This window comes from Vombatus ursinus, unplaced genomic scaffold (genome assembly GCF_900497805.2).
Source record: "Vombatus ursinus unplaced genomic scaffold, bare-nosed wombat genome assembly UNPS02014810.1, whole genome shotgun sequence".
NCBI classification, from domain to species: domain Eukaryota; kingdom Metazoa; phylum Chordata; class Mammalia; order Diprotodontia; family Vombatidae; genus Vombatus; species Vombatus ursinus.
Window position 1 is genome coordinate 32814517 of NW_020954588.1, and position 23084 is coordinate 32837600.

The following is a 23084-nucleotide window of genomic DNA, read 5'->3' on the forward strand; positions in this document are numbered from 1 at the left end:
TCCTTTCCCCTCTCCTCCTATCAGATGTCACCTATTGTCCATATGATGTATATACATGAAGTTGCATGTTTTCTCCCCCATTAAAATGTGATCACCTTGAGGGCAGATACCATGTTTTTGCCTTTCTTTATATTCCCAGTGCTTAGCCCAATACTTTGCATACAGTGAGCACATAATAAATGCTTACCGATTGACTGATTTACATGTAGCAGCTAAAGGAACTAAGTGGCACAGTGGATACAGTTCCAAGCCTGGAGTTCAAATATGACTTCAGATGCTTACTAGCATGTTACCCTGAACAAGTCACTTAATTCTCTTTGCCTCAGTTTCCTCATCTATAAAATGAGCTGGAGAAAGAAATGGCAAACCACTTCAATATCTTCACCAAGAAAAGCCCAAATGGGGTCAGGAAGAGTTGGATACAACTGAAATGACTTGAACAACATCTACAAGACTGATGGATTTCCAAGTAACACATTAATAGCATATATAGTCATAGCAAGTTGAACAGGAGTAAAATTTCCCATGGGAAAGAAAATTTCTCATAGCACTTCAGTTTGTCAATGTTTACACTGCTCATAGCTCTTTGCAGCAATGCCAAGTTTCTAGAAACACTATAACAAAATGGCGAACCTAGAAACACTATTAATACTACCTTGTCCCATCCCCCCAAATGGTGCTTGAATGATGACCTCTTTGTTCTGCCTAATGGCACTCTTTCCCAGTAATTTTAACTCTAAATTATCAGCAACCTTAACATGGGAAAATTTTACTCCACTGGAAGAAATACCTTATCTAGGCTAAAACTCTTCAATTAGCCAAGAATAGAGGTTGTCTTAATGCCTCTATGGCATGGGTTTGTGGGGTTTTTTTTTTGTTTTTTAGTAGTTTTTCCAGCTCTTGATGACCACTTTTGGGGGTTTTCTTGGCAGAGATTCTAGAGTGGTTCACCATTTCCTCCTCTAGTTCATTTTACACATGAGGAAACTGAGGCAAACAGGGTTAAGTGACTTGTCCAGGGTCACCCAGCTAGCAAATGCCAAGGCCAGATTTGAACTCAGGAAGATGAGTCTTCCTGATTCCAGGCCCAGCACTTTATCCACTATGCCACCTAGCTGCCCAATTACAATAGGAACATTCAATACCCACACTGATCAAGTTACTATAAGGTATTTTGAGGAGAGTGAGAGCATGAACAATTGTGGTGGATGAGGATAAGAAGAAGCTTAGCTTAGAAAAGGGCAACTGAGTTGAACTTTGAAGGAAGCTTAGGATTTGGAGAGCCAGGCTTGAGTCCAGGCTAGGCTGTAGTTTGACTGACTAGTGAGTTGAACCAAACAAGGACCCCCAGATATTCTCTTACTATTTTCCTTTTTGTTGTTCATGACCCTATTTGAGGTTTTCATGATGAAGATACTAGAGTGGTTGGCCATTTCCTTCTCCAGCTCATTTTATACATGAGGAAACTGAGGCAAATAGGGTGAAGTGATTTGTCCAGGGTCACTCAGCTAGTAAAAGTTTAAGGCTGGATTTAAACTCAGGTCTTCTTGACTTCAGGCCCAGTGCTCAATCCTCGCTATTTTCCTGTACCACCTCGCTATTTTCCAACTATTTCCCTGCTTATATTTAATTTTAATTCCTAATTTTTCCTTGCCCTTTCAGGCTCTGTATTTCTATGTTTTCTTGAGCCGTGTGGAATTTATTCATGAACAAGCCCTTGTTAAGTGCTTCCTATGTGCTAGGCACTGTATTAGGCACTTGGGGGAGGGCACAAAGGCAAAAATCAAATAGCCTCAGCCCTCAAAAAATTCACATCCTATTGATCCCAAGGGAGTCTGTTGAATCATGCAAAGATGGTGAAGGTCTTTGGCACAGGGAAGGGTTTGGTGGTGATGACTGTGTCATAAGTTCAGTGACATGTGTGCACTTGGTAATTGCTTCTGAGTCTTTCTCTGAAACCCTGAAACTAACATTGGTATTAATAAATCTTCCTGCTCTTTCCCCAACCCTTGAGTAATATTGGAGGGTTTGATGGACGGTGTACCTTATGGTACCATGGTTTAGGGGAACAATGGCAGTCACTTATTGCTTATGGCAGGAGAATAGCATGTAGAAAGGGGGCCATAGCAGCTCAAACAGTGTCCCTAGTTGTGACAACTCTGTCAGTTGTATTCTTGCCCTACTCTCTCTGCTCCTCTTATAGGGTAGGGAGAACAGGCATTGACCTTCCTAAGTCAGTGTGGTATTTCATGAGACCTATCACAGATCCTCAGGTTAGCTAGGTGGCACAGCAGATAGAGTGCTGGGCCTGGAGTCAGGAAGACTCATCTTCTTGAATTCAAATCTGGCCTCAGACACTTGCTAGCTGGGCAAGTCACTTAACTGTTTGCCTCAGTTTCCTCATGTGTAAAATTAACTGGAGAAGGAAAGGTGAACCACTATAGTATCTCTGCTAAGAAAACCCCGAAATGGGGTCATCAAGAGTTGGACATGACTGAAAGATGACTAAACAACAAGTATAATATAAACTTCCTGAGGGCAGATAATGTTTCATTTTTGTCTTTGTGCCTTCAGTGCCTAGCATCGTTTTTTGCACATAGTAGGAACTTAGTCAATTGAGTGTCCTTGACACCTGTCTTTGGCTTTGTGTCACTTAATGTAGGATCCTAGGTTTTTCACTAGGAGCGACTTAGTCCAACATTCTGATTTACAGATGAGGAAACCAAAGCCCATAGAGCTTAAGTGATTTTCCCAAAGTGTGAGGCAGAATCTGAACTTGTGTCTTCTGCCTCCAGGGCCAGTGTTCTTTCCATCCTCCCACACTGTTTCCTTAATATCTTCATCAATGATTTGGACAATGTATGGATAACATGCATATAAAATTAGAAGATGATACAGTCAGTCAACAAGCATTTTTAAGCACTTACTCTGTTCTGAGAACTGTACTAAGTGCTAGGGATACACAGAAAGGAAAAAAAAATCCCACCATTTTTCTCTAAAGGAGCTCACAGTCTAATAGGGGAGACCACATGCAAATAACTATATGTACATACTAGGTATGTCCATTATAAATAAAAGGTTATCTCAGAGGGAAAATAGTAGCAGAAGGGAGGTTTGGAAAAAAACATCCAGCGGAAGATGGGATTTAAAGTAAGGCTTAAAGGAAGCCAGGGAAGCCAAGAGGTAGAAATGAAGGAGGAGAGAATTACAAGCGTGGGGGTAGTCAGTGAAAAGACAAGGCATCAGGAGAAAGAGTATTATGTGAGAGGAACAGAAAGAAGGCCGGTACCATTGGATCATCGAGCATGTGCAGAGGAACAAAGGGGAAGAAGACGGTTAAGAGGTATAGATGACATGTCAGGTGACAGAGTCAGGGTCTCAAAGATCTGGATAGAAAAGAGCCATTGTTGTGCTGTATCTAATGACAGGAGATTTAATGAAGGTGCACATAAAACTATATCTCAATAAAAATTAATAAATACAATCCATGGAGTTATGGCTAGATAACAGTTTACCTGAAAAAGAGCTAGGTGTGTTAGTGAATGAATGAATGGGTTAAAAAAATTAGACGGTTACCACGTGGAAAAGCATAGCGACTAGCAAGTTTGACCTGAATCAATAGTATAATATGACCACTAGAAAGATGAGGTGGCAACATTCTCAGGGCCATTGTTCACAGTCATTGTTGACTGTACCTATAGACCAGCTGCCCTGACTTCCGTAATGGGGTAGAAATTTTTTTTTCTTTTAAATTCAATCGTATGCTATATCTGTAATCCCTATTAGACTCAGCTCCATTGGATTACTTTTCTCATGGGCGTCATTAAATATTGATGATGGCATCCATGTGGAATGTGTTAAATTCCTATGTGGAACCACAAGAATAAGTAACTAGTTAAATTCAGAACCAACTGCATAGTCTTCCAAATTCCAATCATGCCACAATTTAAACAGAACGAAGAATAATGGTAACATTTGTTCAATGGATTCTGAGTGGTGCATTTTCTGTACTATTTCTTTTATTGCCCATTGAAATGATTTTCTCTATCAATTCTTCCACCTCTTAAGGGTAATCAGTTAATGTTATCCTTTAGTGCTCTCATAACAGAATTCTTGAACACCTGCTGTGAGTTTGGAAGAATTAATCAAGTAACCTTCATGATAAATGTGCTTGCCCTTGCCCTTCCACGGAGCCAGGCTCTTAACAGTTCCCAGGAAGCTCATTCTAAGTATAACGTCTAGTAACTAACCATCAGGCATTTTTTAAGGTAAGTACATTGATCTTACACCTGAAACTCCTTTGTTGTAACATATGGGTGTGATAGGACCCCATATGATGATTCAGCAGGATTGAGAAAGGTTGGAATCCCTGTAGGTATAGGGAACATTATTGTAATTTTAACAATTAAGGGATTACTTTTTCATCTTAATGGATTTCACTGTGGAAATTAGATAGCAAATTTGGATTCAAAGTTATTGAATGAAGACCTTTCACCAAATTGTATAGTATGAAAGGACAGATATGCTCAGCTGTCAACATGAACTCCAGGGGTAAGTAAAAATGTTTCTAGAAGGGGTAATTTGCTGATTCCTAGAGATGTCTGAAACAGATGTGGTAAATAGAGTCCTGGACTTGGAGTCAGAAGGGGTTCAAATCTTGTTTCAGAAACTTACTAGTTTTGTGACTAGTCTTAACCTTTCTTTTCTTCAGTTTATCAACTATGAGACAATAGAGTTGGACTCCATGGCATCTAAGATCTTTTCTAATTATAAATCTGATTTCCAGTGTCTTGTCTTGTTTTTTTTTTCCTTCAATTTTTTGAACATTTCTATTTAAAGTTTTTAGTTCCAAATTCTATCCCTCCCTCCCTCCACTCCCCTCTCCCTGAGATGGTAAGCAATCAGATATAGGTTATACATGTCCAATCATATAAAACATTTCCATATTAGTCATTTTGTATACAAAGACTCGAAGAAAAGGGAAAAAATGAAAGAGTGAAAAATAGCATGCTTTAGTCTATATCCAATTATTATTAATTTTTTCTCTGGAGGCAGATAGTATGCTTCAGCATTAGATCTTTGGAATTGTCTTGCATCATTGTATTGCTGAGACTAGCTAAGTCATTCACAGTTATTCGTCGAACAATATTGCTATTACTGTGTACAATGTTCTCCTTATTCTGTTCACTTCACTATGCATCTGTTCACGTGAGTCAGGCTTTTCTGAAATCATCCTGCTTGTCATTTCTTACAGCACAATAATATTCCATTACAATCATATATCACAGCTTGTTTAGCCATTTCCCAATTGATTTCCAATTCTTAGCCACTGGAAAAAGAGCTGCTATAAATATTTTTGTGCAGATAGGTCCTTTCCCCCGTTTTTTGGATCTGTTTGGGATATAGAACTAGCAGTGGCATTACTGGATCAAAGGGTATGCAGAGTTTTATAGCCTTTTGGGCATAGTTCCAAATTGCTCTCCAGAATGGTTGGATCAGTTTCACAACTCCACCAACAATACATTTATGTCTCAGTTTTCCCACGTGCCCTCCAACATCCAGCCTTTTCATTTTTTTGTCTTGTTAGCCATTCTGATAGGTGTGAGGTGGTACCTCAGAGTTGTTTTAATTTGCATTTCTCTGATCAATAGTGATTTAGAGCATTTTTTTTATATGACTATAGATAGCTTTGATTTCTTTGTCTGAAAACTGCTTCTTCATATCCTTTAGCCATTTATCAATTGGGGAACAGTGTCTTGTCTTGTAATGAGAACCATATTCATACAAATTATGGTTGTTGGGGTTAATGATATCATGGATTTACTTATGCTGTTTTCCCCCAAAAAGTGTAAGTTCCTTGAAAGTGGTGATTATTTCCATTGTGTCTTCTATCTCCAGTATCTGGCAAAGGGCATGGCATACAGTAGGAGCTTAATAAATACTTGTGGCTTGATTTTGAGATTATAGTACAAACAAGAAAAACATGTTATGTGCTTGAAAAATATTGTTTGCAATTCTAATTTGCACTTGGATGCAAAATGGATCCCTAACGGGGTTGATATTGAATGAATTATAAGCATTTATATAATTTTTAGCTATTTGCATAATTGCAAGCAGATGTTTTGTTCAGAAACCTCACCAAAAAAACTCTTTCTCAGTATGTCAAAACAGACTTGTTCACAGAAAATGTTACATGTGAAACTTCTCCTCTGGCCAATTTGGTTTTCTCATTAAGACTGTAGCAACCACAACCATATGTATCAATTTATTCTTTAATAAAATATTTGTTTGGTACTTTAGAATATTCTCTCAGTGTCCTAACAAAATTTCTTTTGACATGTGCTTGTGATTTCTCCTCTCCCCATGAGATACTTATTACTAAAACAAAGAGGTTTTTAAATGAGTATATCAAGAATATTCTGGATAATTCATGGATGTGCCTGTATCAGTTTATTTTTTAAGAATTTGACTTCTAATATTGCAACTGCCTGTACATGTAAAGCTGTATTATTCCAATGAACTGTATAACTGCAGCTATGTAATGTCAGCAGTAGCTAGAATCCACTCAGATTCTGTCCTTTTGAGACCATTTTTCTCCTCAGGCCTTAGTCCATAACACTAATCCAAATCAAGGAGCCCCAGGGACTTTGATGTTGAAGTTCTAGAAAACCATCTCACAAATGTGGTGAAGGCTGAGAAGGGACCATTCTAAGTGGACGTAACTATTGACAACATTCCAGAATTATGGCCTTCCCTTAGGAAATGTTACATTTAAAAATTGCCAATAAATTTACTAGTAATCTCTAACATATACTCAGTCACCAGGCACCTCTCTAAGAATGTAAATTACAGGTGAGTGCTGATCTTCCTCAGTGGAAGGATCTTCCCTTAACAGAAGTCCCCTACACTCATGAAGTCATAAGTTGAGACTTCCACTCTAATTTAGTAAGCACGTACTATGTTCAGACACTGTGTTTAGGCTGCCAATTAATAACAAAAAAAAAAGAAAGAAAGGTAGTCCTTGCCCTCAAGGAGCTCACAATCTAAAGGGGGAAACAACATCCAAAAGGAAGCAGGAAAATGGAGGGTGAGTATCTGGTGCAGGGGCTTGTTGCTAGGAGTTGAAACCAGGCAGAGTAGCAGATGCAAGAAACATTTAAAAAGTAGTGACAAGGAAAACAATATTAAAACCATCAGTCTTGTTCCTCCTAAAAATAAAAATGCATGGTGAGAAAACCCCAAATTACAGGGACTGTTTACTTCACGTCACTGACTTGTCAGTTGCGAATGGAAGGTTCTTCTTGAAACTTACATGCAGTGACTTTTTGGTGTTTTGGTGTTCATTCAATTTCACTTCTACCCATGCACAGGCATGACTATGACTCAGATCTGGTTTTGGAGATTCTTGCTGACCCTCTGTGGACCATTCTTCACACGGATTCACAGTTCAAGTCTCTTGACTGCCAACAATGATAGGTTTGCTCTGGACCTTTATCAAACCATCCGATCATCTAATGAGGAGAACATTATATTTTCCCCACTTGGTGCAAGATTGGTTTTGGGAATGGTACAGATGGGGGCCAAAGGAAAAGCCCAGCACCAGATAAGAAAAGCTCTGAGACTTCCAGAAGACTCAACAGGTAAGATTTCTTTAGGGAGAATCATGTTCCATTTCCTCTGTGTCAAATCTGCCAAGTCAAGTGTCAGGTATCAAAAATAGTAATGTAAAAGGTTATAGGGCACTCAAGAGGGATCCCTTTAGGGAGCCAGTGTGCAACAGAGGAATGAGCCTTGGTTTGGAGACGAAGGACCTGGGTTTGTATCTTGACTGACACTTGGAGCCTGTTTGACTTTGGGCAAATCACTTCAGGCTTCAGTTTCTTAATTTTTGAAGGAAGGGGTTGGGCACTGTGTCATCTAAGGTCCCTGAGAAAAGATTTTTTTTTAAAAAGAGAAATCCAGCTTTCAGATATTATGATCCTATGACCGGCAATGGCAAAGATATAATGATTTAAAGTTGCTCGTGACCTTTATCAAATCAGCCATTTATCTCATGAGGAGAACATCATGTTTTCCCCACTTGGTGCAAAATTGATTTGAGGAATGGTATGGATGGGAGGGGTGAAAGGAAAAATCCAAAGGAAGAGAGGGAAGGACACAACCAGAGATGATAGGATATGGGCTAGAAGAGCCTCATGGGGTCCAGTCTGTTCACTTGGGTCCTCAGAGGTTTTGAAAAGGTCAGTCCAATGTTCCTGCAGATAAGGCAGTAAGTGTCAGAGCCATGATTCAAACCCAAGTCCTTCTATTCCACATTCACTGTGGTTTCCCTATCCTTGCTGCTGCAGAGAAGCCCTGTTTCCTAGAAAATCAAATAAATAGACTTTCATTTCTTAGAATGTGATTCATGAAATAACATTCCATTAAAGGCTTTACTAAATACAGGTCATTTATCTGCAAATTAAATTAAGTCTATAAAGCTGATTATGAAGCCACACATATACATACACACACAACTTCTGCTAGATGGTAACATTTTCCTCCTAACTTCCAAGAATTGTGATTTATCAAAGGGCTGCTGACTGTCACATGTTCTTAAGGCCTAAGTACATGACATAAATCCATTTGCTCAGACAAATGATTATGAATTGCATTTTTTTCACTTTAAGAAAAGCTACTGAATTGGAAAATGTCAGGAAATCGGTTTCAAACTCTGCCAAATGCCTTTTGAGTCTTAATTAGTTCTCTGGAACTATTCTGCCACCACCCCCCACTCCCACCCCACCCAGGAAGTCTTAAGGCTCATCTCTAGAGTTTCAAAAGCTAGAGTGAAGTCTTCCAGCTCCTGTATTAGTCTGGTCACGCCAATCCTTTAAATAGCCCAGAAGCAATTCCTGAAACCAGCAGAGTGAAACAAAAGATGCCAATTAACTTCCTAATGGAAGGAAGGTTGAGCAGGAACTGCTGAAATTCACTAGGAAAGGGAAACGATTTTTTCCCCCAAGATAGGAAAGTGGAATCAGAGCTGGAAGGGGTTTGTTTTTTCTCATCTGTAGAATGGGTCTAAGAGTATTTGCCCTATGTACTTTGAGAGTTTATTACTCAGCATGAAATGAAATGCAATGAAATCTAAAAAATGTTTTGTTTTTCTAAAAAGTTACATCAATGAAAGCTACTTGTAGCAATGGTGCTCTCATCGGGACTCTTAATTTTACACTCTAGAGAGGAGTGATAATGTCAAACAGCAAATGGTAGAGTTGGAATGGTTGGTTGGCAACAATGTAGTCTGCTGAAAAAGAAAACTGGTCAAGAAGACTAGGGTTCAGGCAGTGATTTAGCTGTGTGACTCTGAGCAAGTCACTAGATCTTTCTCAGCCTCCATTTCCTTATCTATAAAATGGGGGTGATATCAGCTCCGTCACAGAGTTGTTATGAGGATCAAATGAGGTAATATATTCAAAGGACTTTACATACCTCTAAGTGCAATATAAATGCTGGTTGCCACTATTTAGGCTTTAATTGTCAGTCTCCTTTTCTGGATCCTCATTCGGTGTGCACCTGATTACTGTGGTTATCCTTCAAGGCTCTCTTCTGAGCCCTCTTCTCTTCCCTCTCTGTATTATCTTGCTCAGTGTTCTTATAGGTCCTGTATATTCAATTCTCATCTCTATGCAGGTGATTATCAGATCTGTGTATCCAGCCCTAACCTCTCTCCTGACCTCCAGTCTAGAATCTCCAATTGCCTATTAGCCACTTTGAACTAGATATCCTATAGGCAACTGGAGATTCTAGGTGTATTGATTTCACCTTTGCAACATCTCTTCTACACCCCATCTTTTCCCCTCTCACACAGCTACCATCTTGGTACAAGCCCTCATTACCTTATGCTAAGACTATTCCAATAGCTTACTGGTTAGCCTACCTCAAATCTCTCTTCATTCTCCTTCCTTCGCCACTCAGCTGTTAAAGTGAGCCTTGTAAAGCACAAGTGGTTTGACCATATCATCAATTCCCAATTAAATAAACTCCCTATTGCCTCTAAGATCAAATATAAAATCTGGCTTCTTCCTACCTTCCCAATCTACTTATACCTTACTCCCCACCATGCCCTCTTGCTATTGTTGTTCAGTCCTTTTCAGTCATTTCCTACTACTTGTGACCCTACTTGGGGTTTACTTGGCAGAGATACTGGAATGATTTTCTGTTTCCTTCTTCAGATCACTTTACAAATCAGGAAACTGAGGCAAAAAGAGTTAAGTGACTTGCCCAGTCTCACATAGCTAGTAAGTGTCTGAAGCCAGATTTGAACTCATAAAGATGAGTCTTCCTGTCTCTTGGGATGGCATTCTATACACTGCACCACCTAGCTACCCTATGTACTCTACGATCTAGTTAAAATAGCTTCTTCATCATTCCTCACACAAAATCCTTCATCTCCCATACCTGTTCATTTTCAATGGCTATCCACCAGCTTGGAATTCTTTCTCATCTGATCTATACCTCCTGACCTCCCCAGCTTCTTTCAAGTTTCAACTAAAATCCCACCTTCTGTAAAGGATTCTTTCCTAGTCCTCCCCATTCTCCCCCACCCCCCAAAAGCCCCTTAACTTGTTAGTGTCTTCCTTCTGAGATTACAACCCATCCAGTGGACCTTCAACTCTACCCTACTGACTTTCTTTGAGATTGTTTTATTGTCTATTAAATGGACATAGCAGCATTAATGCTATCTTCTTCTCAAGGTTGTTGTAAGGAAAGCACGTTACAATTGGTTAAATAAATGTTCAGTGTTCTTAGCTGCCAGGTCTCTTGATTCTCAGACCGGTTCCTTCAACTGATCTGGATATGACATGGACTAGTGGTTCTTCACCATCCTGGGCGCCCTCTTCTGGATGTTCTCTATCTTAAAAATGTCCTTCCTAAAATGAACAAAATACTTCTGATGTTGTCTACAGGTTAAAGTTCATCTCTAGACTGTCTCTAGTCCTGGAAGCCATGCCTCTCTTAATGAAACTCTGGATTGCATTAATTTTTGATCCTGCCAAATTCATAGCATTGACCTATGTTGAGTTTCTAAGACTATTTCAATTCTCAGAACTTTATTCAGAATAACTGCTCTTTAACTATACTTAATTTATCTGGTATAGTTTTTGAATCTAGATATCATAGTTTACATTTATTTCTAGTAAATGTCTAGTATTTGGATGAATAGTCCAGCCTGTCAAGGTATTTTTCTTTTGGATCCTGATTCTATAATTCAGTGTCAGTTATTCCACTGAACTTTGTATCATCTAGAAATTGGATAAGCATGTCATCTTTGCTTTTATCCAAGTTAATGATAAAAATGTTAAAGATCGTGGAGCCAAATGCAGAACCTTGTGGCATGCCACTAGATACCTCATTCCAAGTTCCATATATACCTATGACCAAACTTTTACCACACCATTCTAACAATAACTTTTGAATAGATGAATTAATTATGATCACACACACAAATCAGACCACAGAGATTTTCCTGAACAATGAGTTTGGAATCATTTAGAAATTGTGCTGTTTGTGTATATTTGAAGTCCATAGATGATTTAGGCAATTTTTTTTATAATGAAGGTTAGAGGTGCCATGCTGTAATTCTCAGAGAATTAGCAAGGGCAGTGACTCAGAAAAAAACAAACAAACAAACAAACAAGTTTTTCTCGAAGTCTCAAAAGTCAGGCATAAAAAAAAAACATCCCTTTGGAATCATGTTTTTTTTAAAATAAATTTTGCCAATATATTTTGTTGTTATGCCATGCTAATGCCTTCTTTTCTCCTCATCCCAAATAAGCCCTTCATATTTATATAGAAAAAGAATTAAGCAAAACAAATGAGAGATTGAGTATTTGGCAATAGTATATGCACCATTCTTTACCTGAAGCTCCTCACACACCTCTCCACCAATGTTACAGTAGCTCTTCCTTATTTCTTCTTTGGATGCCTGATCAGTTTTCACAATTATTCAGTATCTGTCTTTCTTTTAATGTGACATAATTGCAATCTTTATGTATATAATTTTCCTGCATCTTTGGTATGCGATATTTCATACAAATGTCTCCATTTTGACTGAATTACTCATAGTTGTCAATGTTTACTTTGCAATGTTCCATCATATTCATATAACTCAATATTCTCAGCCACGGGCACACTCTTTATGACTTTGTATTCATTAGTCTAACACCTTGAGATGATCATAACTTCATGTTATCTATGAATTGTGACCTAAAGACTAATTCTTAATCTCATTGGGAGCAAAATTGGCTTGTGAATACACTGCTTTCCTTTAGACTGGTATAAATAATAACTGACACGTTGCAAAGTCAAACTTCTGAAGTGCTTTGCAAAGTAGAGGCTCTTCCTCTTCCAGAGTTGAGGAATTGTAGGCACCAAGTTAATGTACGTGGCTCACGTGTCAGAGGCGGAATTTTAATCCATGTTCTCCTGACTCCAGGTCCAGTGCTCCATTCTCCCTGCCATACCTCTTTGATACATCCTGGCCTTTTTTTGGTAATGTTTGAAACCACACTTACTTTCTTCTCCCTCAACATAAATTGTTTTCTGCAAAAACTCATTTTCTGCAGCAAGGAAACATTTAAAATATTTATGGTAACTTAAAATGCAGTGTTAGTTATACCTAAGGGTCTAAGGAATTATGACATCTATCAGAGTGTTTAGATAGCTGGGCTGAAAAGCTGTTGTTTTTATGTTGTTCAAGATGTCAGTATATGTTATAATTATTTTTTAGGGGAAGAATTTTCGGCTCTGAAGTCATTTCTCTCTGCCATACCCCCCAAAAGGCAAGAATTTACATTTCATCTTGCCAATGCCCTCTACCTTCAAGAAGGATTCCTGGTGAAAGAACAGTATCTCCATAGCAACAAGGCTTTTTTTCAGAGCGCTGTAAAACTGGTGGATTTCCAAGATGCAAAGTCCTGCGCAGAGGCAATCAGTACCTGGGTGGAAAACAAAACAGATGGTAAAGCTGTCCATTTTCCCAGAATCCTTATTTGCTATTCATATTTGTGGTTCTCTATGCCCTCAAGCTGGGAATGATTGGCTGTTTTCTTAACTAATACCCAGAGCAGAAACATAGGCACAAAGGAATTAAGAAGTGAGAAACTCTACTTCCTTTCCCTCTTATTGTTCCTGGGTCCTAAAATGGAGAGGAATTGAGAGCAGCTTTAGAAGAATAATGATCTTGGGTTGAATGACATCGATTTTTTATGGTTCACCAGAGAATGGTGAACAGCAATTTTTGTGCCAGCCCCAGCTTTTTGGAGTCACTTGTTTTTTGTCAAAGGGAAGGCAGCTGAGGATGTACTCACTCCATTAGTGACAAATGCTTTATTTCCCACATTTACTGTAAATCATTAATACTCCTTGGTTAGATGTGTTAATGCTTAGCAAAATATCCTGATAAACCCCCTGGCAACATGCCACTCAAGAAACTTAATCTTTCCACAAAGTAAATGAAAGAAGACATGGTTTGGGGCTCCCCAGATCATTGAAGGATGAGTCTTTTATCTTTTTGTCATATCCTTCATATGAAGCCTTACCTTAGTTCAAATTTATACAATAATTTAATGTTTGCAAAGCATTTTGCATACACTATTTCAACCTTACCAGGTAGTTATTGTTATCCTCATTGTATAGATGAAGAGGGATATTAAGTGACTCGACCAGGGTTATACAGCTAGGATCTGACGTCTTAGATCTTCCTAACCTCTAGTCTAATTCTTTATCCACCATGACATGGTACCTCTCCAAATGGACAATCAACTGGAAAAGTAGACACAAAAGAAGTCACTATGTTTGTTTTTGGTAAAATTCCAAGCCACAGAAGAGCAGGGGCATCTTAACACCCTGCGTGCAGAGTCAAAAGGGATTCATTGTGCTAGTTTTGGGTAAAGTTCCTTTCTAAATGCACTTCTCCTCCTAAATTTTTTTCTCCAAAAATGTACCTCAGAATGAAAAAAAAAGTGCCATGTTTGCAGTCAGAAGAACTAGGCTTTCATTCTTTGTCTGCTGTTCACAATCAGGTTCATTTTCAGTAAGTCATCTTGTCCTTCTGAACCTCTCTCTCTCTATTTCTCTGTCTCTGTCTCTGTCTCTCTGTCTCTCTCTGTGTCTCTGTCTATGTTTTTGTCTGTTTCTGTCTCTGTCTGTCTCTTTCTCTCTCTGTCTCTATCTCTGTCCCCCTCTCCATCTTTCTGTCTCTGTCTCTCTGTCTCTGTGTCTCTCTGTCTCTCTCGCTCTCGCTCTCTTGTTCTGCTGCAGGTAAGGGCTAGATTAGCACTAGGTCCTATCATGGTTCTTACTACCATTCTGTCCTGCTCCTACTCCCAAGTTTGAATCACATAATGATACCATCTCTGAGTGGCAAGGGACCATAGAAGCCATTTGTCCTAACCCATAGGAGAACAAGAATTTCCTCTTACATCAGAACTTGCCAGTGGTTATCCAAATTTTGCTCTAAGCCTCTGCTGAGGGAGAGTCCATTACTTTCTGGGGCAGTCTTTTCCATCTGGGGATATCTTTGTTACTAAGTTTGTTTTTCTGACATCAAGCCTGAATTTGTACCTGAAATCTCCACCCATTATGTCTAGTTCTACCCTATGGGTCCAAGCAGAACAATCCTAATCCTTCATTCACATAAAAAGCCCTATGGAGAACACAGAGAGAGAGAGAGAGAGAGAGCATTTCAGCAGCCTCCAGCCTTACTCTGCCCTTAAACTTTTTGCTAGCATTTCAAACTGGAATGCCATTTCAAACTTCAAATGCTTCATACCCATAGTGAGAAAGATACAACTAGACTGTGGCTCTGCAGTTGATGATTAGGAATTGAGGAATGATTGGCCAATCATACTGTACCATCCACCCATGAGAAGCCCTTGATTTAAAGACTGACTTATCCTACCCCTGATGCATATGACAGGCAGCTACACACGTCAGTATTCTAACTCCATTCAATCAGAAAGATGATCACAAATTTGCACAGAATGAAAGGGAAAAAATTGTTTGGTCTTTCCTTCTCCCTCTCCCCTTCCCTCAAACATAAAACCTTATTAATGGTAATTTTGTCAGTCCTGATAGCTAGGTAGACATATTTCTAGTCTGAGGAACTATCCCATTGTTCTCTCTCTCTTTTAACCCCCAAAGGAAAAATAAAAAACATGTTTTCAACCGAAGACTTTGGCCCTCTAACAAGGCTTGTGCTGGTGAATGCCATTTATTTCAAGGGAGACTGGAAACAGAGATTCAGAGAAGAAGAAACACAGCCAATGGATTTTACCATTAAAGATGGCTCTATAATCAAAGTGCCAATGATGAGGATGCAACTGAGGACAAAGTTAGGTAATTTTGAGATTTACTGTGTGAGGCAAGGAAACCCTTTGACCTTTCCAGGCTTAGGGGCAGGAATCAGCCATCTGCATCAGGGTAGGGAGTTTCCATACAAGCACTATAGATGAAATCCTAAGTTTGAAAAATAACAGCAATGTATCGCCTTGAGTATATTTTCTTAGTAATGTCCATTGTAAAACTCCCAGCCTCCCTCTCCACACCCCTCATACATTGTATAGTCCAGGAATACTGGTCTTGTTACTTTTCCTTGCACATGATATTTCATCTCCCACCTCTGTGTCTTTGTATTGGTTGTTCCCCATGCCAGACACACTCTCCCTCTTTTCACCTTAAATCATTGACATCCCTGGCTTCTTTCAAGACTTAACTCAAATGATACTATCTACAAGAGACCTTTCCAGGTCCCCCTAATTACATGAGTCCTCCCATCTAAGATTACCTTCCTTCTGTAATTTATCTGTCGTGTAGGTATCTATTTATGTATTGTCTCCTCCATCAGTTCATAAGTTCCCAAGCATTTAGCACAGTGCCTATATCTATATATTGATATCTATGTATGTATATATGGCATATGGTAAACATTTAATGAATGCTTTATTGATTGATTGATCTATGTTCTCCCTCCTTGATTGTAGGTTACTTCACTCATTCACAAATGAACTACCAGGTGGTGGAATTGCCTTATGAAGGGAATGAGTTTAGTCTGATTCTCCTGCTTCCGGAGGAAGGTATAGCCATTGAGGAAGTAGAAAAAATTATCTCTGTGGATCAAATCCAAGATTGGCTTAGTGAAATGCGGGAGGAACATGTGGAAATAAGCCTTCCTAGGTTTGTAATAGCATTTTATTATTCTGGTCTCTTTCTTCCTTTTGCCTCATCCCCACCCCCTTCATTTCCCTTTAGAGAGGATTCAGAACAGTAGGCTGAAAATTAACAAATGTTTGAAGAAGACTGCTGACATCAGTGAAATAAAATCCTTTCTGAGGTGGCATTCTACTCTGTTGGCACAAAGATGGACCTAACCTGACTTGGCCTAAATCCATTCTAAGGGGGACTGGATTCAAGAGCTCAGTTTTCTCTGGAAGGGATGAAGAATGTAAGACTACAGTAATAGGATTAAGTGGAATTATTATAATTGTTTTATGACCATACCTTAGATTTCTCTAGGTTTTTTTCTCTCAATGGAGCTTAAAGTATTTCCCTTGCCCCAAAGTAAGGATATTGATGACAAATATAAGATGCCATCCTTATCTTTTTTTTCCCAAAAAAGAAACCACAGCCCTAGAACACTAATTCTATCATTTACAGCTATAATAAAGTTAGGGCATTTTACCTATGGTGGGAATGATAGGGAGGGAGTAGACAAAAGGAGAAATATGGAGGATCTCTTCAATAGGAATGCTTTAAATGGAATTCAAATAATACATATCTACCTATCCAATGGTTTGAATGAACTTATGGCTTGTAATTGAGCCCTTTTGTCTGCTTACTTCTTCTTCTTGCTGCTGCTGCTGTTGTTTTCATATAGGCTCAGGAGACAGCATAACATGGTGCCTAGGCTTGGAGTCAGGAATACCTAGGTTTGAATCCTACCTCCGACATTTACTAACTATGTAACCCACAAATCAACTAATCTCTATCTACCTCAGGGACCTTCCTTGGACATATCTGTTAATGACACCTAAGATCCTATCTAAATTTTAATATATGATGCTATAATACTATTAAGTCATAGAAGTCTTATATTCAGAGCTGGTAAAGGGAGTTCCCATCCTGATATGCCTCAGTGCTGACTAAATTTCACATTTATTCACTGTGGATTTATATCCATCCTATAGGATATTCTGGGACTGGTTTGTTTCCAATTTATGATAAGTACAAGTTTTTTTTTTAATGTAAAATAGGGTCATAGGGTAGATTCACAGGGATAGAAGAGATTTTAAGAGATCATCTTGTATTCTCCCTACATAAAGCATTTCTATAATAAATCATTGACTACATTTATGATTTCAGTATTAGAGTTATCCTAACTACCCATAGAACCAAGTCTAGCATTTCTATGTATTCTCCTTGTCACATTTGAGTTCTTACTATATGATCCTAGATTTAGAACTCTCCCTATTGTACCATGTTGCCTCTCCTCTCTCATTCTAATCAAGACTTAATAAAAAGGAAATTAGAATATCAGTCATTTGTTGGCAAATGACTTTCACTGGGAAGAAAAAAATGAAATTTTATATTGAGTTCAAAATATGATTATTAACTCAATCACTTGAGAAGTAGGATGGCCCAGTAAAAGGCACACTGGATTTGAATTAAGGAAGGTATGGGTTCAAATCCTGTCTCAGTTACTTATTAGTTAGGTAAGTCCCTTCACTTCTCTGAGACTTTCCTTATCTTTAAAATGGGGATAATAGGAGCCCCCCCCCAAGGTTTGTCATAAACACCAAATGAGATAACATATGTAAGGTCTTTGTAAACCTTTAAGGGCTGTATAAATATCAGTTATTATAATCATAATTGTAATAGAATATTTGTTTTTCTTTTAAAATGCTTTTATTGATATCTTTTGTTTTTATATTGCATATGTTTCCAAACATATCCTTTCCTACCCCCGATGGAGAAAGTTAAACTTTGTACCAAAGGGGTGTGAAAAAAAAGAGAGAGAGGAAGTGGATCAATCCAGCAAAATCCATGAGTACATCAACTGTGTTTGACATACAGTATATTCAATATTCCCCACCCATAGACTCCCACCTCTGCAAAGAAGGAAGGGAAATGCATTTTTTCAGTTCTTCTCTGGGACCATATTTGGTCATTAGGATTGTGCAGAATTCAGTTTTGTTTTGTTTTTTGGAAAAGAGCATTTCAAGTACCTTCCCTTGTTTTTACTATAGGTGTACATTCATAGTTTCCGATCATGAAGATAAGGAACGTAGTTTAAATGATTTAGAGTGGGAAGAGCCCTGAGAGATCATTTTGCACAACTATCTGTATCATTTTATGGATGAGGAAGTGACAGAGAGAAGCAAAGTCACTTGGTCAAAGATCACAAAGGTGATCACTGACAGAGACAAGATCTGAACCCAGGTCCTTGAATTCCACGTGCGAATCTCTTTGTAATAAGTTTGTATTACATTCGTCAGATGATCTCTTCCAGCCCATGCAGATGAGGGTCCCAAGCTTCTAAAAATAAAACTGAAAAAAATTGCTTCCCTCACACAGGTAAAATGAAGCAGATTTTGATTATTTGGCTGCTGATGAAAGCTAAATCAATAGTTTTGCAAAGATGAACAGTAAGCTTTCCACACAACCAAAAGCTGGGCATAATTTCAACATGGAAATGTGCCTTCTAGCTTCTAAGGAGTTATTTATGCCAGCTTTGTTCTGTTTTCACACAGGGGCATCCAGATTTGGAAAAGGCAAGGCTAGCCATGTGAAAATGGAACTGCCTTCTTAGCCTAACTCAACTAGATTCAGCTTCAGGTTATAGTCATCAAAATTGCAGCACTTCTGTAGCAAAGCCCTACAGAATTCTTCCTTCATCTAAATATAGGGAAACCTAACTGTTTACAGAGAAGCTTGCAGAAGAAATTTCTAAAGAATTAAAAAAAAAGATTTATAGATGTGTTTCATTTTGAAATCACCACTGTTTCTGGGCAATAACAACAATGTATTAATGTATTGTTTTCTAAAAAAAATTTCTTCAATATCAACTATTTCCAGTTTTTTTCATGCCAATTTAGTGAGCATGAGAATGAAACTCTAAAAGTTTTTAAATTCACATCTCTTATTATTAGTGATTTGGAGCATGGTTTTATATGGTCATTGATAGTTGGCCATTTTTCTTTTGAAAACTTTTTGTACTATTTGACTACTTAGCTATTGAGGAATGAATGGCTCTTGGACTTCAGTACTTTGGATAGTTCCCTACATATTACAAATATCACAGCATTATTAATGTTATTTTCTGAAAAATATTTGTCCACCTTCTACAATTTCTCTTCTTATTCTACCTGCATGAATTTTATTCATGCAGAAGACTTTTTTTGAAATCCAAATGTTCTATTTTGTCATATATATATGTATATATTTATGTACAGAGGTGTGTGTGTGTGTGTGTGTGTGTGTGTGCGCGCGCGCGTGAGTGTATGTAGGGAAAGAGAGAGAGACAGAGAGAGAGACAGAGAGAGAGTTAGAAAGAGAGACAGAGACAGAGAAAGGGACACAGAGAAAGAGAGAGAGAGAGAGAGAGAGAGAGAGAAAGAGAGAGAGAGAGAGAGAGAAAGAGCATCACGGAGAAAACATTTGTCAAGTGGTCGCTATGTTCCTGATATTGTGCTAAGTATTAGTCATACAAAAACCAGAAAACAAGACAGTCTGTACTCTCTGTTACAATCTAATAGAGGAAGAAAAAAAATAAATGGGAGTTAGAAGTGGGGAGAACAAGAGGACTAGACAGTGAGTGTAGCAGTGAAAAAAACCCAGTGTGATGGTAGAGGAGAAGGCCAGTACTTGAAGCAGAAATAAAGAGTGAGTGGCATGGGTGGTTCTTTGAATGAATAATGTGATGGTTCTATACAGGGACTCACCATTCATTGTGTCACCTTCAGGCAAGGAAGAATTGTTTCCTGGGTGCCAGGCAGATAGTGTGGAGGTAGAACAGGTGGGAGAGTGAAACAGAAGTAAAGATCACCTTTATCACTTTATGACTACCTCTATCCTCTGTTTGTTTAAGAATTCTCCCTTTATCTATACATCTGAAAAGCACTTCCTTCTATTTTCCTCTAATTTATTTGTTTTTTATATGACCTTTTATCTTCAGATCACATTCCTATTTGGAGGTTAATGTGGTATATGGTACAAGATACTGGTCTAAACTTACTTTTTACCAAACTGCTTTCCAGCTATCCCATTAGTTCTTGTCAAATAGTCATTTCCTCAGTAATTTTAGCTCTTGCAATTCAACTGATTATGACTCTTCTTTAGCTAGTCTATTCCACTATCAATGATTACCTAATAAAGAATCACAATGGTGCTGGGGACAGAGGGAGCCTCAAAGTTAGGAAGATATAATAAGTTCAAGGCCCACTTTTGACACATGTTGGATCTTTGACTCTGTCTAGCCTCTTTAACCTCTTCATGACTAAACAACTCTCTAAGAACATTAAAATATCCAGCAGCTATTTATATGCATTGGTAGAGGAAGTTTATTCACTGAGAATTCCCTATATCAATGAAATCAAATGATAACCACTTAATAATCTAGTTTAAATTTTGGTAATGATGGGCCCCTTTTGTTCTTATATTTTTCGTTATTTCCCATGAAATTTTAGACCTATTATTCTTCCAAAGGAATTTTGTCTACTCTATGGAGTATACCATTGGCTGTTAGATTGATGCAGCACTAAAGATATTAATTAATTTTGGTACTATTATTGGTTTTAGTATATTGGTAAGATTCAGCCATGATTGCTAAATGTCTTTCCAATTTTTAATTATTTCTGTAAAGAATATTATATTTTATATTTATGTGTCTTATGTATGTCTTGACATATGTTTATTTTAATTTTTCTATTATAGCTAACACTTAAGAACACCTTTCCCCCCCAAATCTGTCTGTGAACAGCTTACTTTTATAAATTCAGGTATAAAAGTACAAAATGGAAGATATGTTCACACCATCAGAAGATATTTTCTAGTGTTTTACTTAACTCAGGTTTATTTCAAACATTGGATGATTAATCTAGCACATTATCCTTTATAACTCTATAGTAAGTAATATTATAACAAGGTTCTTGGAATGTCTATATAATGGGTGCTAGGTGGAGTAGTGGATAGAACACTGGTCCTGGATTCAGGAAGACCTGAGCTCAAATCTGGTCTTAGACACTTGACACTTACTAGCTGTGTGACCCTGAGAAAGTCACTTCACCCCAATGCCTTGCAAAAAAAAAAGGAATGTCTGTATACTTACATCAAGTCAAACCAACAAGCATTTATTAAGTGCTTGCTATATGCTAGGCTCTGGCTAAGTTATGGGGATAAAAGAGAGCAAGCAAAAAGGAAAAAAAAAATTTCCTACCCTCAAGGAGCTGATATTCTAACAAGAGTGGACAACATATAAAAGGGAACAGTATATTGGAATGGAGGGGATGAAGGAAGGGTCCAGAGAGAACATCAGGAGTGGGATACCATGGGGCTAGCCAGAATCACAAAATGAGGACTCAGAAAAGTAATTCACCAATGACAGAAAGAGGCCACAGGAACCGAAAGAAGGCAGCAGAGTCATTCGTGATGGTAATGTCTGAAGAATAAAATTGAATGTTCATGCATTGTGTATATATAAGTATGCATATTATTTGCAAATATATTACCTGAAAAGTCTTCCAAAGGGTATAGTTAATAATAACTCACACCTTTTTTGCTTTCAAGATTTCATATTGCTTAGGGGCAACTTCAATGGATCACAGAATGAGTAGTTAGGATGAACTCAATTTGAATATTGCCCTAAGGCAATACTAGCTCTATAGACCCTTTCAGGGTTCTTAAGGTCTTGGACCCAGTTTATTTATCTGTAAAATGGGAATAATAATAGCACCTATTTCAGGGTTGGCATGAGAATACTTTGAGATACAATTAGTGGGCTTTCCAAAACAAAATACTTTAGAAATAAGGTCTTTTGTCAATATTATTAATAATATCACTATTATATCTGTTCTTTCAGTTGATACTTACAATTACACTGATGTTAGAGGCATTTTCCCTGGGTAATAGGGAAACTAAGTCAAGGAAAAATTTAATGATTTGTCCAAAGTCATATAAGTCATTAGTGGTGAATCCAACACTAGAACCTAGGTCTAGATCTAGGAAAATGTAAACTCCTTGAGGGCAGACACTGCTTTGAACTTACATTCATATTCTCAGCAGCAGGCATGAAGTATACATAGGAGGTGCTTCATAAATGCTTACTGATCCATCCATAGGTGATGTTGCTACTCATTGTTAGCAAATTCACTCAAGGTCCATCAATATTTATTTATTCCCTGTATACACTGTGTTAGGCCTTGTAGGGGAACACAAAGAAAATAGGCCACATGGTATGGTGGATAGAGAACTGGCCTCAAAGTCAAGATGACTTTTGTCATCCCACCCCTCACACATGCTGACTGTGTGACCCTGGCCAAGTAAGTCATTTAGCTTCTCCATGCCCAGGCAGCTCTTTAGGGCCATAAGTTATAGAGCAGGAGTTGATCTGCTTTGGCAGAGGGAACTTCCTCGGCTGGGAGTGCCCCATGCCGATGGAGGCACAGGTCTCGTAAAAATAAACCGCACAAGTGCCTACCTCACAGAATCCTTGAGAGAGTCTGACAAGATAACACCTGGAAATCTCTTTGCTGAACCTAAAGTGCCGACTATAATTCTTATCATTATATATGTGTGCACCCCAACTAGATTGGAAGCTGATTGTTATCAAGCATTACAATTTACAATTTCTCTTTTTCATGTTTTCTCTTTCTTTCCTTTCCTTCCTTCCTTCTTTCTTTCCTTCCTTCCTTCCTTCCTTCCTTCCTTCCTTCCTCTTTCTTCGTTCCTTCCTTCCTTCCTTCCTTCCTTCCTTCCTTCCTCTTTCTTCGTTCCTTCCTTCCTTTCTTTCTTTCTTTCTTTCTTTCTTTCTTTCTTTCTTTCTT

General features: G+C 38.2%; 1 protein-coding gene across 1 annotated transcript in view; it reads left to right on the top strand.

Moving 5' to 3' along the window:
- The window catches only part of SERPINI2 (serpin family I member 2), a 51554-nt gene that overhangs the window by 3400 nt on the left and 25070 nt on the right, over positions 1-23084 (top strand). The window contains exons 2-6 of the mRNA XM_027876140.1: positions 4095-4268; positions 7371-7640; positions 12776-13006; positions 15190-15384; positions 16029-16221. Of these exons, the coding sequence (XP_027731941.1) occupies positions 7373-7640; positions 12776-13006; positions 15190-15384; positions 16029-16221 (887 nt within the window). The 5' untranslated portion in view covers positions 4095-4268; positions 7371-7372. The remainder of the gene's footprint in view (positions 1-4094; positions 4269-7370; positions 7641-12775; positions 13007-15189; positions 15385-16028; positions 16222-23084) is intronic.